Source organism: Stigmatopora argus, chromosome 18 (assembly GCF_051989625.1).
Source record: "Stigmatopora argus isolate UIUO_Sarg chromosome 18, RoL_Sarg_1.0, whole genome shotgun sequence".
Taxonomy (NCBI): Eukaryota; Metazoa; Chordata; class Actinopteri; order Syngnathiformes; family Syngnathidae; genus Stigmatopora; species Stigmatopora argus.
Genome location: NC_135404.1, coordinates 6332802 through 6347335, shown reverse-complemented (window position 1 = coordinate 6347335; position 14534 = coordinate 6332802). Strand labels below are relative to the sequence as shown.

At 37.8% G+C, this 14534-nt stretch overlaps 3 protein-coding genes and 1 non-coding gene across 6 annotated transcripts; 2 read left to right on the top strand and 2 right to left on the bottom strand.

The window, feature by feature from the left end:
* Positions 1 to 202: 202 nt before the first annotated feature.
* Positions 203 to 275, top strand: trnat-cgu (transfer RNA threonine (anticodon CGU)). Its single transcript has one exon. It is a non-coding gene; the product is annotated as a tRNA-Thr (tRNA).
* Positions 276 to 738: 463 nt separating this feature from the next.
* LOC144092601 (uncharacterized) lies at positions 739 to 2568 on the bottom strand. Its single transcript, XM_077625567.1, has 3 exons — positions 2509 to 2568; positions 1915 to 2099; positions 739 to 1843 (listed from the first exon to the last, which is right to left on the bottom strand). Exons 2-3 carry the CDS (start codon positions 2096 to 2098, stop codon positions 1242 to 1244), a joined length of 786 nt encoding a protein of 261 aa, XP_077481693.1. The 5' UTR covers position 2099; positions 2509 to 2568; the 3' UTR covers positions 739 to 1241.
* Positions 2569 to 3209: 641 nt separating this feature from the next.
* On the bottom strand, positions 3210 to 10448 carry pkmyt1 (protein kinase, membrane associated tyrosine/threonine 1). Of its 3 annotated transcripts, none has more exons than XM_077626384.1 (8): positions 10149 to 10448; positions 9274 to 9692; positions 7789 to 8026; positions 7450 to 7717; positions 7276 to 7379; positions 6307 to 6479; positions 4684 to 4892; positions 3210 to 3719 (listed from the first exon to the last, which is right to left on the bottom strand). In XM_077626384.1, the coding sequence occupies exons 2-8, from the start codon at positions 9643 to 9645 to the stop codon at positions 3410 to 3412; spliced, it is 1674 nt and encodes a 557-aa protein (XP_077482510.1). In that variant the 5' UTR covers positions 9646 to 9692; positions 10149 to 10448; the 3' UTR covers positions 3210 to 3409. The 3 variants fall into 3 exon arrangements, with proteins under 3 accessions (XP_077482510.1, XP_077482508.1, XP_077482509.1); XM_077626382.1 differs by having other exon boundaries at positions 10251 to 10446; XM_077626383.1 differs by having other exon boundaries at positions 10072 to 10244.
* Positions 10449 to 10508: 60 nt separating this feature from the next.
* Positions 10509 to 13609, top strand: LOC144093089 (elongin-B-like). Its single transcript, XM_077626385.1, has 4 exons — positions 10509 to 10675; positions 11410 to 11544; positions 12684 to 12792; positions 12877 to 13609. The coding sequence occupies exons 1-4, from the start codon at positions 10601 to 10603 to the stop codon at positions 12987 to 12989; spliced, it is 432 nt and encodes a 143-aa protein (XP_077482511.1). The 5' UTR covers positions 10509 to 10600; the 3' UTR covers positions 12990 to 13609.
* The last annotated feature ends 925 nt before the right edge of the window (positions 13610 to 14534 follow it).

Below are 14534 nucleotides of genomic sequence, written 5' to 3'. Positions count from 1 at the left end.
AATGAAAAATGAGGGAATATTCCCGCTGTTTCGTAATGTAGTTTTCCAAATACAAATATCAAAAATATATAACGGCCGTCCGGATGAAAGCGAAGCTATGAAACTTGATCATTAATTCTAGCCATACCAGTTAAAATTGAATTTTAATGACATGTTTTTTATTGTTATCATGGAATTGTTTATAAGAAACATAAAAAAACATGGCCTTGTAGCTCAGTGGTCAGAGCACTGGTCTCGTAAACCAGGAGTCGTGAGTTCAATTCTCACCTGGGCCTTAGTCAGTGAAGTACTAAATGAATATTCTTATATATTTATAAGATAATATGTCCATCTATTCACTTCATAATTATCAGGCACTTGTGCATCTATATCAGTGCTGCTGCCTTTAAAAATATCTGCCAAGCCGAGAGTCCTGATGGTACAAGTGTTAATTTATCGCACGTTAGCTTTGTATTAACCCTTGTGGCAAAGTCTTTCCACTTCCAGTGAAGCATTAGCACCGGATTGTCTTGTTTTTATTCTGGAATTAGAATGTAACAGAATACGAGACAAACTGAATAGGGATGTGTCCAAACTTGTACATCGAAAGAAATGTCAGGTATTTTTAGATGTTGCCAAGTTCGTGACTTATTGAAGGATATAGATGTCCAATCTATTTGGACTAGGAGGGGTAACAGCAATCACCAATGGGTTAAGATGTTATGTTAATGTTGTCATTCAATAACATGAGACTTTCACTGCTTTGCCTATTGAAGTTTTTAATATTTTGGGTTAAAAACTTTTTTTTTTCAATGTCTTGGTGTCTTTATGTGAGAAAATATGTGCCGCATTGCATTCGTACGGTTTATTATCGTTAAATAAGGGGAATTGCAATTATTAATAAGGGGAGCAATTGGCCGAGGTTGAAAGGTATGTAAAGCGCGTGTAAAAAAATAAAAAATAAATGAATAAAAAGAAGCAACAAAAAAATGTTAGTTTAGTGGGCATAAAATAACTATTTGGCTGAATTGTGTTGCCAAAATAAATTGATAGCAACACGAAATTTTGACAAAAATGTTGGAAATTTTCCTTATAAATTTGGAAGAATATTTCAGCAAAATTTTGGAAAAATTGATTAAAAACTGAGCAGAAACTCATGAATTAACTGGAATTGTCTCTTAAAAGAGCCTTTAAATTAATAAATTTAGTGCTCTAGTGTTTTAAAATTCTTAAACATACGCTCTAAACTTTAAAACTTCCCTTCAAGTCTTTCCATCGTGAACTTTGCGGTGTCTTTTCATATTCTCCGCCCGGTTAAAAGTCTTGCCGCACTGGTCGCAATAATATGGTTTTTCGCCCGTGTGCACTATTTTGTGTTTTTTCAAATCGCTGCCCTGTCTGAAACGCTTACCGCATTGCGAGCAAACGTACGGTTTCTCTCCCGTGTGACAGCGCAGGTGGATTTTCAGGTAGCCCACCCGGGTAAACGTCTTCCCGCACACCGCGCACGGGTGCCCGTCGTCTTTCCTGGCTGCCTCCGTCGATGCCGTTTCGCCGTTGACGGCGCCATCGGGGTACGTTGGACGATTCGAATCGTATTGTTCTTGTGATGTTGGAGAAGATATTGAGCAAGGGGGCTCGCTTTTAACGTTTTGGGCATATTCCGGGGTTGTTTGGACTATCGGAATCTCCTCGGGTTTGTATTCTGGTTCCCGGTGGCATTGTTGTATTGACGTCTGGTCCGAAGCACGTTCTGGTTGAGAGAAGGAAGCGTAGTTTGGCCACGTGACGGGGTCGGGGTTCGAATTTTGAAGCAACGAGGCCTCTTGCTGGGTCGGAAACAGACCGCGGATGTGCAGAATATCTGTGAATAAAAAAAACAGAATACAGAAATGTCATATTTTGACGATATGTCAGCAATTTGGAGGATCTGACTTTGTATTTCCAGCAAACTTCTTCTGAGATTCTCATTTTCTTTCAGTGTGCTGACAGTTTTCTCGCAATACTCCGACACGATTTCCTTTGCGGTCTCTTTCACCATTTCCATAACTTCCAGAACCACTTTATTCAACAGCTGGGTCACACGGGCGTTCAAACTGTCCAGTTTGGGGTCCTCCATTCTACAACGGAAAACGAATACAAAGACAATTCTGTTTTATTTAACTTGTAAATTCAACACAGTGTTGCTTTTAAACTGCAATAGCAAGAGAACAACATAAAGCATCATTACTACAAGTAGCAACATAAGCTAACTGTTAGTTACTTATGCTATCTTTTTCTTTTCACGTTCTTTTTTAATTAACATCATAATTAAACTTGTAATAAATAACTTAGGCACTTGTTTTTACCAATACAGGAAGACTACACCTAGCAACATGAGCTAACAGTATCTTATAGTACTCGTTTTTTTCTATTGTAGTTTGCATGTTAATAAAACACGTAATTAATAGTCATTTAGTACACTGATAAGCACCTAGCAGTAAAGCCAAATCTCGTTTTTATAGCGTAAATTAATCAAAACACGCTTACTGCTTCTGATCGGAAGTCAACGCGGGAAATTTTGGTGCCGTGTTTTTCAGTATAAAAGTCCATCTTTCAGATTAAAAGCATTCTCTTGAACGTCATTTGATTTGAAAAATGAATAGCAGGAAAGAGGTACAATAGAATTTAAAATACGCCTGGGTAGAGGTTTTTTTATTACTAAAACTTGTATTCTCATTTAAACCTTGAAACATGCCCTCTTCAATTTAAATACATAAATACTATTATTATGATTTTACAAGTTTCAAATACATGCTTAAAGCAGTATTTTATGAGAATATGAACGAATAAATCACAGCTAGCTTTCATTTGTGGCAAGTTTTGTTCAAGTTAAGGAACTGCCTAGTTGAAGTCAAAATTAATGAATTTTTTGATTGGGATTTAAAAATTGTGAATGAAAAAAAAAATTAACATTGTTCCTTAGAGCCGGCAGCTTAATGGTATTTTATTTAACTATTTTTTTAATGATCAATATGCATTAGTCTAGCATAATTTATGGCAAATATTTTCAATTGAGTCAGAGTTTAGTTTCCTTTAAAATTCCCCAAAACTCTGTTTAGATACTACACAAGCATTACATGGTTCTCACCCACCAGGAACAGCATCTTTAGTCTTGTATAGTGGTAGAATGCCACAAAATGTCAGGGGAAATCACCTTATTCAAATTTGAAATCCGATTCAGCACTCAGTTGTGTTCAAACATGTATTTAGAAACAAATCTTCAAACAGGAACAAACTCCAAACTAATTGCACTCAAGAAACAACAACAAAAACCATGCTTTAAAGTGCCATGAACTCATTGGCATTTTCATATACAACTTTGCGAATAATAGTGCATTCATGCGGGACGTCAACTTATCTTGAAACAGTTATTTTCTTATTTTCCACATCACGATTGTCCCTCCCCGACCGTGTCCTCAAAGAGACACAGCAGGTTTTTCGGGCCGAAACCGGATTGGTTGGACCCGTCGTCAGAGCGGGTTCGGCGCGAGGAACGTCTGACCCGATTGGAGTCCAGACGCCCGCTGTGAGTAGGGGTGCAGTGTGTAGAAGAGTCACCGGATTGGACGTTCGAGGGTTCTCGGGCTTCGTAAGACGGCGACCAGTCAAACGGATCCGGGTAGGGACTCCGGTTGCCGCTCGCCGGGGAAAACCGGAGGGGAGTGGACGTGATTTTCACACTTACTGCGGAATTCACCCTGTTGGACAACAGCAAAATGTTAGAAAATGGGAAACAAAAATCAACGTGTGGACTAATAGACAATTAATCATCAAATTAAATGTCAACTATTTTTACAGTAACTCACACTTCCTTTCTGTTCATTTCATTTTTCAGCGTTTTCAAAGTAAAATATTCTTAATTTCATAGTTTTTTTAATGATTTTAAATGAAAAGAACAGAAAAGAACAGCAAATGTTATTTCATTTTTGAGTGTTTTCAAAGTAAAATATTCTTAATTTCATTGTTTTTTTAATGATTTTAAATGAAAAGAACAGCAAGTTATTTGTATTATGTAATAATATAAATGTAAATATAACTGTATGTATTCGTTATTATTAATGTTGTATTTTTTAATATATTTTAATTTGAAAAAGGACATTTTATTCCTTATGTACGCTATGTATTTTAAAAGTAATTTAGAAACATCTTTAACAGTACATACCATCTGTAACTGAAAATAAAAGATATTTAATTCAAACTATAAAGACAACTTTGACTTATTTGTTTTTAAAAAAAAAACATTTAAAAAACTAAAAAAATATATATATATTTTTAAAGTGTTTTCATGTAGTTTGACGTTCTAGTTGTTAAAGTAAAAAACATTTTTAATTAAAATTGAAACATTTTGAATAGTGTATCTATTTCCGATATTATTATTATTTTTTAAATAAAGAAATGACTATCCTTATGTCGTCCTCGTTATAAGCAGATAATTCTCTTTTTAATGAATCTAAATGAGATTTTTGCTATGGAAAACAATTATACAATTTAACTGTTGCATTAATATTAATATTAAATATTTCCGGCTAAAATGTTAATCCTAGAGTAATATCACAGTACATTTTTATATGATGATGAGTCGACTCATTGCGAAAGTCAACAGTGATAAATCGACTTTTAGAAACCAAACATTTGTGGCAGCCCGATTCAGACCACTCTGACCTTTGTGAGAATCTGGGCGAGTCGTCCGGTCCCACAGACTCAGCGGCGAAAACCCTCTCATCCTCTGAGGTTTCGGCGTGCGACTTGCGGAGAGACAGCGTGGCCTCCCGTTCCCAGTTGTCTTTGAGAGGCGTGCAGGGTGCCGGCTTGGTCCAGAAGACCGGCAAGTAAAGTGAAGAGAAAAGTCGACGGCCAAAGCCGAGCACCACCTGGAAACATACTTATTAAGTCTCCTGATTTCATCGGGAGTTTCCTATTTTCCAAGCTTTTAGTCTCTACGTTCTGTTAGTTTTTGCCTACACCGGGTTCACTTATACAGGCTACAATAATGTATGTAAGACACCTTATTGGTATTGCTTCATTCTACCTCTTGCGGTGTGAGAACTCGAAAGCAATTTGGAAGAAACAATGACAAACCCAGCAAAAAGACGGAATTATCATTCCAAATATAGTGGTACCTCGACCTACGATCAGCTCTACCTACGACATGCTTGAGATACGATGAACATTTTGATCGAATAATTCGCCCTAGATACGATCAACATTTCAGGATGCGACCAAGCCAAGTGGCCACGGCACTGTCTTGCCGCATCTCTTTCGTGTATAACAGATATCTACGAGCACTGAACGGTTTCTTTCGCCTACACATGGACCAGAAAACGCACTACGCGCATGAGCGGGCAAAAAGAGGGCTTTCTGGGTAATGAAGTATACTCGTGCACACAACACCGAGAGCCAATGGCACCCTTTCTCAGAATAAAACTTCATTACCCACAATCAACACATGGGTAGGCTGTTATTCCTTCCTTAGCCTGTTAGCTCCTGCGATCGCTTATTCAAGATTACTTCTCGTTGGCAAGTGGTCGTGCGTTATCCTATTGTGAGGACATTTGTGTGCATCATTTTCGGAATATTTTGAAGGGAATACAACAGCAAACAGCCCATCGATAGCGAACGTGAGGGTGGAGGCGTGCAAACAGCTAACCCGCCCAGAACGAAGGTAAAACAAGATTAAAACAAAATTAGAATTCAGTTTTGTGTAAAGTTACATTAAACGTATGTTTGAGTGTGTCTGTAAATATTAATCCAAGTTAATTTAAATGTGTTTGTTCGGTTACGAGTGCGTTTCTGTTCCACTAGTTATATGTTACTTTGTTAATAGATGGTGAATTAGAAGAAATAAAACATTTTTTCCAATCCAATATGCTGTTTTTGGTGTTTTTTTCAGAGGGTTGGAACAAATTAATTCGTTTTTAGTTCATTTCAATGGGAAACGTTCGCTCGAGTTACGAAAAGCTCAACATACGATCTCAGTCCCGGAACGGACTAAGATCGTATGTCGAGGTACCACTGTACACTGATGCCTTGACATACGAGTGTCCCAACATGCAAGGGATTTGAGATACGAGGAAAATTTTGCCCTGATATACGACACAAATTTGAAATGATGCGGCTACTACATGGTCATTTTCAAGCTATGCAGTGATATTCATGACGAGATGGAGGGGCTTCTTTTAATATGGATAAAGGAGAAACAGTTAGCGGAATCTACGAGGAAATCAAAAACAAAGACAGTAGCACATTGCGGGCAAAACAATGCAAATGAATGGGATGAATAATTACCTGGCAGAAGAGAACCAAAGTAAAAATGGTTTCCGCCAACCAAAGGTAAGCACGTCTCTTCCACCTGCGTTTCCGCACTGACGGAAGCGCAAGAAGTTCGGGTACTGTTGGCCTCCCGCGAGGCTCTGGAATTAGCATCATCTCGAGAACTTTCTGAAGGTCCGCTGAGAGGCCTGAAGTAAGAAAAGATGCATTTCAGGAGACGTCCTATGATTACCAGATTATTAACAGATATTTAGGAAAATTTGCAAATTTGGCCCCTTCAAGTCACTGACTGCCGTTGACAGCGATAGGTGTCCAATCCATTTGAACTGGGAGGCTGGCAGCGAAGGAAGGAAGGCTCAATCAGTGCCGACCGAACATTCCCACTTCATATGGATTGGATATATATTAGTGACAAAGTCATTTCAATTCATATGAGGAAGATGGAAAGAGTCAAATAATTGGATATTTATCATCATCAATGGAGTAGGTATTTTTCAATATTTTAATTTCGAAAAACTTAAAGAAAAATAATTTTGTGTTTATTAGTTTTTTAAATATTAACTTTTAAGTTTTTGGGGAAAAATGTTATTCAATTTCTTTAAATGATTGTATTTGTTAATTGCAAAAAAAATCTATTTTTATTTATTATAGGTTGAGTAAACAGTGATTGACTACAGATTCTATCCATTTATTTTCTAAATTGTATTTAAATATTTTGGAAAAAAACATTTTCTTCCAATTCTTAATTTATGTTTGATATATTGTTTTAAAAATGGATTTTTATTATTTGAAATGATTTTTTTAATAAATTGAACATATTAAGCACTATTTTGTGTGATTTTAGGTTTATTAAAAAGTGGCGAAAATATCTATTCATTTTTTGTTTCTTTCCAATATTAATTTATATAATGAAAGAAAAAATATATTCTTGTTTTTTTAATAATTGTATAAATATATAAATAAATTCTTTGAAGATGTACTTACCCTTTGCTACCTCAGGGAGGCGCCCGTGTCTGAGATGCTGCCAGCCTTCTCCGCCGTTGGGGACCTCAATATTGCACGCCAGCTCCAAAATGGAAACCCCCAAACTAAAAAGTAAACGATAAGGTGTTAAGAAGCCCTCCAAAATGCACCCAAAGTATTCCTCATCTCTTTTACCTGAAAACATCTGCAGCAGGTCCATACTCGCCCTGTAAAAGCTCAGGAGCCATGTACCTGGGATCTCCTCCATGGTCATCTTCTCTTACTTTCTCTGAATTGCTCCCTTTGAGCTCCAGCAGGAGCCCAAAGTCGCCCAGTTTGAAGCGCCCCGAGTCGGTGACCAGCACGTTGGCGGGCTTCACGTCCATGTGAACAAAACCGCGAGAGTGCAGGTGCTCCAAAGCCGACAGAAGGTCGCACAAGTACGACCACGCCGCGTTTTCATCTGTCGATAGATACTTGATGTTAATTGCGCAGTGATTTGGGAGACGGCTTGACAAACTGTTATTCTTTTACCGTTCCCTGGAGTTTGGCTTTCTGCGTGGAGGAGCAAACTGGTGTGACACAGTTCCGTCTGGATGTACAAGCGACCGGCCTCCTCCCAGGCCGAGACCAAGTTGAGGATGTGGGGGTGCGGGCAGACTCGCTCGTGGTTGCGAGCTTCCTTCACCTTGCGGTCCCGGTCGCGGTCGCCTTTGTAGCGGTTGAGCGAGCGTTTGACTGCATACAGGCGGCCATCTTGGTTGTTTTGAACCTAAAAAAGAAAAAGGCAGAATGAATTTCATCATAAAAGGTAGCACTGCAAATGAGCCTTACAACTCGTATTTTTTCTTTTTTTTTTTAAATGAAAAGTCATGAAATCAGTAGCCTCCTATTCTTTATTTATTCTATTATTCCTCCATAATAATTCTAACACTCAATTAAGATTATTATCTTTGTATTGAATCAAGTATCTCCTTTGGAAAACAATCATCAATTCCATATTCATATTTCTTGTCCGACTTAAGTGATCTTATTTATTGTTCCAATGCAAATTTACAACTAAAATGAAAAACCCAGAGTAATTGAGTAATAAAACCCTTTTGTGATTCAGACTGATAAGTAAATCATCCCAAATAATTGCTGATTAGTTGACTATCAAAACAATCTTCAATGGCAGTGATGGCAAACACACGGCTCACGAGCTGAATGGGGCTCTTTGCTTATCATATTTTGTATACAGTAGGGTACCTCGAGATACGAGCTTAATTCGTTCCGGGACTGAGCTCGTATGTCGATATTCTCGTAACTCATTGAAATGAACTAAAAACAAATTAATTTGTTCCAACCCTCTGAAAAAAACACCCAAAACAGGATATTGAATTGGAAAAAAATGTTTTATTTCTTCTAATTCGCCATCTATTAACAAAGTAACACATAACTAGTGGTTTAATATTACTAAAATGTGTTTAATAGTACTAAAATTATACGGATTTCGAAGGGGGCACGGCAACACTGAAAAAAAATGCAACGCTCCGCCCAGTGCTCGTGGATATCTGTTTTACACGAAAGAGATGCGGCAAAAAAGACAGTGCGCTACAGTGATAAACAGCCTCTCATGTCTTGGCCACCTGGCTTTCTCGTATCTCAAATTTTTTCTCGTATCTAGAGATAATTATTTGCTCAAAATTTTACTCGTATCTCGAAATGCTCGTATGTCGAGGTACCACTGTATATTGAGTCTCTTTGCCTCGTTTCATGTTTCTCTTATTTTTATTCTCTCTTAAAACACTCAAATTCATTAGGCCCCATGAAAAACAAATAATAAATAAGGGGAAAAAGTCTTATGGTGAATAATATGGTTTGAATTGTACGTCTCTTTTGGCAGGTCACTGTGTAGTGTGGCTCTTTGACTCTCAGTTTAAAATTTAGCTAACTTGTTCCTCACCGCTGCTCTATGGAATCCATAATTGCAGATTTGCTCTAAAAAACATGGTAAGGGCACCAGTGGTTATCTCTTACCTTGTAGACTTCCCCAAAAGAGCCTCTTCCCAGCAGGCCCAGCGTTGTGAAGCACTGACTAAAATACGACAGCTGCTTTTTGGGGTCGTATGCAGATTCCGGATGAGACGACTTTCTGAGAGAACAAGACAGAGGCGTCCACGGCGCTGTTTTCTGGGCGAAGATACGGCTGACGGACAGCAACTCCTTAGACGGCGGCAGCGGTGGCAAAGAATGTGACAGGTAGTCGGGCGAGGACAAGGAGGAGTTGGACGTGGATGAAGAAGAGAGAGGATGGCGCCGCTTCTTCAAAGAGAAGGACTGCTCGGCGAGGGCGAAGTGAGTGGGAAGCGGGAGGACTCGGGGGACTGCGGTCTCTACACTTAGTGGCATAGTGAGTCTTCAACTATTTCGTGGTGAAGGAGCTGTAATGGTGAAACCTAAATGACAAAAAAACATCATGGGTGAGCATTTGAAAACCATACAACGGGGCGAGGAACCTCAAAACGGTGACAAACGTACTAAGCACAACGAATCAAAGAAAAAAATAGCACATGAGTAATCAATTGGCGTGTGTTTGACATGAAAACGGAGTATTCTGACAGACACATTAGCTACAGAGCGACTACTGTTGTAATATGGAGGTGTACGTAAACATGCTAGCAGTACAATTGGTTTTGAGGTGTCCGCTGGTATCGAAACTATTGAAATGAATGGAAGTACAATGCGATTTAAAGCTTCACCATATGGTGCACACGCAAAAAGTAGTCAAAATAAATAAGTAGGCGACATAAATAGTTAGCAAAAGCTGAAACTTACACGAGAGATAAAACACGTCTGCTGTCGAACTAGCTTGAGAAATAATTCCAAACTGTCACGACGGAGTGAGACTTAACACTTTAAAATGCAACAATACCGTTCATCCCCTCTGATCTAACATAAATGACAGTTTACGCTCTTTGAAATTTCTTTACAAGTTGAAGACATTTCAAAGTTACCATAATCCAGCATGAATGTGGAGAGAACGCCTTCCAAAGACACATAAGCGCCCACTACTGTCGATTAGTTGTAACACTAAGGCGTCGTCGAGTAATTCCCACTGAGATTCTAGGTAAAAGCCGTCATTTGATTGGCTACAATGGCCCTAAGAAACAAGGATCAACCAATCGTGTTACAAGACTGTTGTGCGCGGCCTAAAACTCCAGTGGGGTTGATAATAAAACTACGTTGTTTACACGTGTAGCGTTCTCGCGCCAAATTCTGAAGAAAAACCTACGTTGTGACGCACAGCTGATGTATCGTGAATAAGACCTCCTCATTTTCTTACGCTGTCGCCGTAAACCTGCACATGCGCAGTGGGTTCTGGGTTTCTGCTGCACGACCGGGCTGGCGCATCTGGCTAGCTAGCTTATCACTTAAGATGGTAAATGGCTATTTTTTAAATTTTATTTTATGCTTCATGTTGGCTTGTAAGAGTGAAGTTGAATGACTAGGATTTACTTTTAGTAACCGTTGTTATAACATCATTTTATTGGTGACTAAAAAAGGAGAGTTATGTGGCTAAGTTTGCTACCTTAGCTTAAATGAGGTAACTTAGCCCCGGCTAACCTTGGGGGTGATGTCATTTGAGTCGAGTTCTCTATTTAGCCGACGGAAATAAAGCAAAATAAGTTGCCTGTCTATCTCATCTATTTGGTCTATAAATATTTATAACTAAATATATTTTAAAATAAACTCCCTGTCACTATTAAGGTTCCCGGAAGTGGGATGAATTTCCTACTTGACGTCTAATTTTGACACAATCGATTGTATTTTGACGGAAATAGGCGTGGAATTGATTTAGTCTGGGACTTTACTGACGCTTTTAGAACGTTATTAATAATTGTTTATTGTCCTTTATTGGCTGATTCTTTTGCAATGTATCAGTGTGTTCACCACCTAATTTATTTTTCATTGTTTTATTTCTGCACCATAAGTTTGTGTTTTGTGGTGATTTATCACATCCTTGGTTTGATGGTATTAGGTCCCTAATTTATTATGATACATAGTTTATCGTCTTGAGAAAATGTTATGGGATCTTGGCTTGAATTGTGTTTTAGAATTTCCATCAATTTTCCCCTGTCGTACCCTTTTGATTATGATTTGTCATCATTCCAGGATGTGTTCTTAATGATCCGGCGTAACAAGACCACCATCTTCACAGATGCCAAGGAGTCCACCACAGTGTATGAACTCAAGCGTATCGTACAGGGGATTCTAAAGAGACCACCCGAAGACCAGCGGCTATACAAAGTGATTTGATTTCAACACATTTTGCGACTAGTTTGACAGTCAGTTAAGCAATATTTACTATTTCATTAAGGCACAACAGTTTACCAGGTAAATGTGTATTGGAACCCAAAAAAACCCCAAAGTTGAATATTATTAAATATTATTGTTTTCAAAAGCAAAAGCAGACTTCAATGCTATTTTTTTGCCTATTGTTATGACTGTTTTATTTAAAGCGGAATAAAAAACGAATATTAACTTAATTTATTTTCCCCCTTTTGTTTATTTCTTTAAAATATTAAAGATAAATATTGGAATATTAACAAAAAAATTAACGACATTAATATTTCCTGTTCTTTCTTTTTTATATAAAAATAATTATAAAGGGACAGTTTTTACTTTTTTTAAAATTTAAAATGTTTTAATATATTTGAAAATAAATATTCACTTATTTATAAATAGTTTTTCTTAAAACACAGAAACTTTTAAAAAAATGTTTAAATATGTTAACTCATTGTCTTCTATTAACAATAGAAGTTCAATTCATTTTAACTGAAAGGACTAGCTATTAATGCTATTAACCCTTGTTAGCACTAGATGTCCAATCCATTTGGACGGGGAGCGGCAAATGAAAATTTGCTAATTAAAAAACAAAAAAACCACTTAATAGTCCAAAAATTGGACCTCAAGATGTCCCTATTGCCACTCAATTTTTAACCAATTGCCCCTCCCCCTAAGCGTATGAGTAATGGATGCAAGACAATTGGAAATAGCAATACAATACAATAATAATAAAATATAAACCACACATTACAGAAAAAGGCCTAAAAATAAACATTGATTTCCTATTAATTAAGCTAAATAAATATACAGCATCGCAATCGCTAGTTGAAAGTATTAGTAAATCTTACATTAGTGCAAAAATATGTATGCTACTGTGCTACTGATTTTACACTTGCTAGATTTAGATCACAGCTAACATTTGTGGCAGGTCAGTTTAATGTCGTAATTGTATAATTTCTGACAAATAATTCCAAATGTATTACACCGTGATATAAAATGGCCCATAGGGAAGATGTAGCACAGAAAGATGATCAAGATAGTTGTCCATTAATTGCAGCAAACCTTGAACGATCTCTCATCTTCATCTCTTGACTTGACAGGATGACCAGTTGCTAGAAGACAGTAAAACTCTCGGGGACAGTGGCTTCACCAACCAGACCGCCAGACCACAGGCGCCGGCTACCGTCGGTCTGGCCGTCCGAATCGGCGGTAAGTGTCGAACCCCGGAGACGGGATGTGGCATCGGTCAGTTTGTGGCTGACCAATCTATTGTTTTTCCCTCACGGATAAAAGACGAGATGTTCGAGCAGCTGCAGGTCGAAGCCTTCTCCAGCCCCCCCGAACTGCCCGACGTGATGAAGCCTCAGGACTCGGGCAGCACCGTCAACGAGCAGGCCGTGCAGTGATACGCCCAGGATGGATCAACGGCAGTCAAGAAGTAGTAGGGTGAAGGTTATATAGTATCATTTGAGTTTGTCCAACGTGGACACGGCGGGAAACTGCGCACGTCCACGTTAGCTTCATGCTATCATCGCCACTCCCTCCTGTTTAGATTCACCTGTCAGGTTTTTAGGTAGAATTTCTTCACTTTCCAAAGTGTGAATGAATCTAATTTGGTTAATTATGTGGGGGTGGGAAGTGAAGTTGTAGACCCCTTTTTTTAATTAAGTAACCTGCTGCATGGTGAGTAAATAAATCCCCAACTGCATGAAAGAGGGCTTGATCTGCACACAAACAAAGGATCCGGTTTAGTTAGCTAGCTAGCAACATGTTTTTCAGTTCTTTTGGAAATGATTTTTCTTAAAAAATATTGCGAGTGCGAGGTGAGGTGGGGAGAATCATCACAATGTCGCTTCTTTGTACGCGTTTCATTTCCTGAGACCAAAGGACACCAGAGAAATGTTCTTTTTGCGGGATTTGTGCCACAAACTTTTCGTGTCATCGGCACCTTTCCACACCAAAAAAAAAATCCTGTAACTGTGAGCTTGCTTAATTAAAGGTTTTCCATTTTTGCTTTGTTTTTTAACATTTTTGTCTGTTCATTTTTTCTGTTTTATAAGGTGATAGTGTTTAGTTAACTTTCAGAAATTACATTAAGTCTATATTAACCTGCTAAGTGTTTCTTTAAAATTCATTTGAAGTCGTGCTGATCTCATAAGAAAATACTATGAACTATTTACAGGATAATTACTGCTAGACAGAACCATGTTTCACACAACTAGCATTTAAAAAAATATGCCCATATATGGTACATTCCAGTTATTGAGTGACCCTCCAACATATTTAAAAAAAATCATTGCTTATTATTGCTACTCTTTGAAGCAAAAACGGACTAAATCATACCATCATTAGCTTTATTTACTGTCATATTTTGGCACAATCTGAATTTACCACTCGAGATTTTGAAATACATTTTAAAGCATTGCTAAATGCTTCAACTATGTGGTTGTTTTAAACACAAGTTTAGTTTATGGACCAATATGTAAACTGATGGCCAAAAATGGTAGGTAAACTGGGGCGGAATTATTCTAGTGCACAACATCGCCTTCGTGTTTGGGATGAGAGAAAATTAAGTTGTATTATATTTTGCATTTTAATTCATAAATGAGAAAATGTCATTTCTGGAGAAACTGGGTGGATAACTTTGGTCAGTATCCTTGTAGTACAAGTTCACATATACTTGTAATACAAGTATACACACGAGTACACAATTGTAATTCAAGTACAAGTGTACTTGTAATACAAGTACACACAAGTAAACGTATATTTGTAATACAAGTACACACAATTACAGGTATACTTGTAATACAAGTACACAAGTCACGTATATTTGTAATACAAGTACACACGAGTACACGTATACTTGTAATAAAAGTACAAACAAGTACACGTATAGGCCTATGCAATTTTACATACTTGTACTACAAGTAGATGTACTTGTAGGACAAGTA